Source organism: Penaeus japonicus, unplaced genomic scaffold, assembly GCF_977035675.1.
Source record: "Penaeus japonicus unplaced genomic scaffold, GWHDUDI00000001_assembly GWHDUDI00000042, whole genome shotgun sequence".
Lineage (NCBI taxonomy): Eukaryota > Metazoa > Arthropoda > Malacostraca > Decapoda > Penaeidae > Penaeus > Penaeus japonicus.
The window spans coordinates 11,383,182-11,385,681 of record NW_028234444.1 but is presented as its reverse complement, the minus strand read 5'-3'; the positions used below and the strand labels follow the sequence as shown (position 1 = coordinate 11,385,681).

At 48.2% G+C, this 2,500-nt stretch overlaps 1 protein-coding gene across 4 annotated transcripts in view; it reads right to left on the bottom strand.

Annotated features, from left to right (window-relative positions):
* Positions 1–469: 469 nt before the first annotated feature.
* Positions 470–2,500, bottom strand: part of LOC122252242 (uncharacterized) — a 177,111-nt gene continuing 175,080 nt past the window's right edge. For all 4 annotated transcript variants that reach the window (XM_043014593.2, XM_043014595.2, XM_043014594.2 and 1 more), the window contains exon 10: positions 470–803. In XM_043014593.2, the coding sequence (XP_042870527.2) occupies positions 639–803 (165 nt within the window). In that variant the 3' untranslated portion in view covers positions 470–638. The remainder of the gene's footprint in view (positions 804–2,500) is intronic.

Below are 2,500 nucleotides of genomic sequence, written 5' to 3'. Positions count from 1 at the left end.
ATTAAAAAAACAACAACCACGAAATAGAAATCTGATTGCAGATTCCTTTACTTATTTTCCTATTTGTGTCTTATCCATCTTACAATGCTATTATTCTAATTTATCACCGATTTTTCGTCGTCGCTTTTCGAAAAAGGAAGAATTATGCAATAGGACGAGAAGTCGAGTTATCACACCCATTCATCACAAGGAGGACGAAGACTCTGTCAGTCGCAGAACCACAACAACGAAGAAAGAGAGACGGAGGGACGAGCGCACGCCACTTCAGGGCTTCGTCCTCGCCGAGCACATGCTCCGTCTAGTCCTTTTGTGTATCTATGTGGTTTATCATGATTCATGTTGTTCTCCATCTTCATAGCGGAAGACACGAATGTATCTGATGAGTTAGTTTTCCGTTTCCTATTCGTCGACATTGTTTTAATTATTGTCTAATATCCAAGTAACGGTAATGGCTAAGATTCGACGTCCATTTTGCCGTCTCTTTTTTTTTTTTTCTTTTTTCTTAGGTCTATATCACGGGATTCTCGCTTCAAGGAGCACCCTGGAGGGAGGAGCAAGAGCACCTCGTCCTCAACGTACATCGAGGCCCACGAGTTACCTCCTCCTTCAGGAAGAACACGAGGGGAAGGAGCTCCTCCTCAGTGGGCGTCGAGGCGCACGAGGTTCTCAGGCGGAGTGCCAACATCGAGGAGCAGGTGGGTGAAGAGAGGGTGGCGGTGGATGGCGAGGAGGTTGTACTTGAGGGTGTTGAGGCCGTCCAGTCTGTACCGCCTCCCCGACGTCCTCACGAGCTTCCCACGAACCTGAAGGCATAGAAGGAGGACTTATGCATGTGGGTTAAGGCATAGAAGGAGATCTCATGCACGTGGGTTAAGGCATAGAAGGAGAGCTCATGCACGTGGGTTAAGGCATAGAAGGAGAGCTCATGCACGTGGGTTAAGGCATAGAAGGAGAGCTCATGCACGTGGGTTAAGGCATAGAAGGAGGACTTATGCACGTGGGTTAAGGCATAGAAGGAGAGCTCATGCACGTGGGTTAAGGCATAGAAGGAGAGCTCATGCACGTGGGTTAAGGCATAGAAGGAGGACTTATGCACGTGGGTTAAGGCATAGAAGGAGAGCTCATGCACGTGGGTTAAGGCATAGAAGGAGAGCTCATGCACGTGGGTTAAGGCATAGAAGGAGAGCTCATGCACGTGGGTTAAGGCATAGAAGGAGATCTCATGCACGTAGGTTAAGGCATCGAAGGAGAGCTCATGCACGTGGGTTAAGGCATAGAAGGAGAGCTCATGCACGTGGGTTAAGGCATAGAAGGAGAGCTCATGCACGTGGGTTAAGGCATAGAAGGAGAGCTTATGCACGTGGGTTAAGGCATAGAAGGAGAGCTCATGCACGTGGGTTAAGGCATAGAAGGAGAGCTCATGCACGTGGGTTAAGGCATAGAAGGAGAGCTCATTCACGTGGGTTAAGGCATAGAAGGAGAGCTCATGCACGTGGGTTAAGGCATAGAAGGAGAGCTTATGCACGTGGGTTAAGGCATAGAAGGAGAGCTTATGCACGTGGGTTAAGGCATAGAAGGAGAGCTTATGCACGTGGGTTAAGGCATAGAAGGAGAGCTCATGCACGTGGGTTAAGGCATAGAAGGAGAGCTCATGCACGTGGGTTAAGGCATAGAAGGAGAGCTTATTGACTTGGGTTAAGGCATAGAAGGAGAGCTTATGCACGTGGGTTAAGGCATAGAAGGAGAGCTTATGCACGTGGGTTAAGGCATAGAAGGAGAGCTCATGCACGTGGGTTAAGGCATAGAAGGAGAGCTCATGCACGTGGGTTAAGGCATAGAAGGAGAGCTCATGCACGTGGGTTAAGGCATAGAAGGAGAGCTTATGCACGTGGGTTAAGGCATAGAAGGAGTGCTTATGCACGTAGGTTAAGGCATAGAAGGAGAGCTTATTGACTTGGGTTAAGGCATAGAAGGAGAGCTTATGCACGTAGGTTAAGGCATAGAAGGAGAGCTTATGCACGTGGGTTAAGGCATAGAAGGAGAGCTTATGCACGTGGGTTAAGGCATAGAAGGAGAGCTTATTGACTTGGGTTAAGGCATAGAAGGAGAGCTTATGCACGTAGGTTAAGGCATAGAAGGAGAGCTTATTGACTTGGGTTAAGGCATAGAAGGAGAGCTTATGCACGTAGGTTAAAGCATAGAAGGAGAGCTTATGCACGTGGGTTAAGGCATAGAAGGAGAGCTTATTGACTTGGGTTAAGGCATAGAAGGAGTGCTTATGCACGTGGGTTAAAGCATCGAAGGAGAGCTCATGCACGTGGGTTAAGGCATAGAAGGAGAGCTCATGCACGTGGGTTAAGGCATAGAAAGAGACCTTCTGCACGTTGGTTAAGGCATGAAAGGAGAGCTCATGCAGTGGGTTAAGGCATATAAGAGCTTATGCACGTGTGTTAAGGCATGAAAGGAGAGCTCATGCACGTGGGTTAAGGCATAGAAGGAG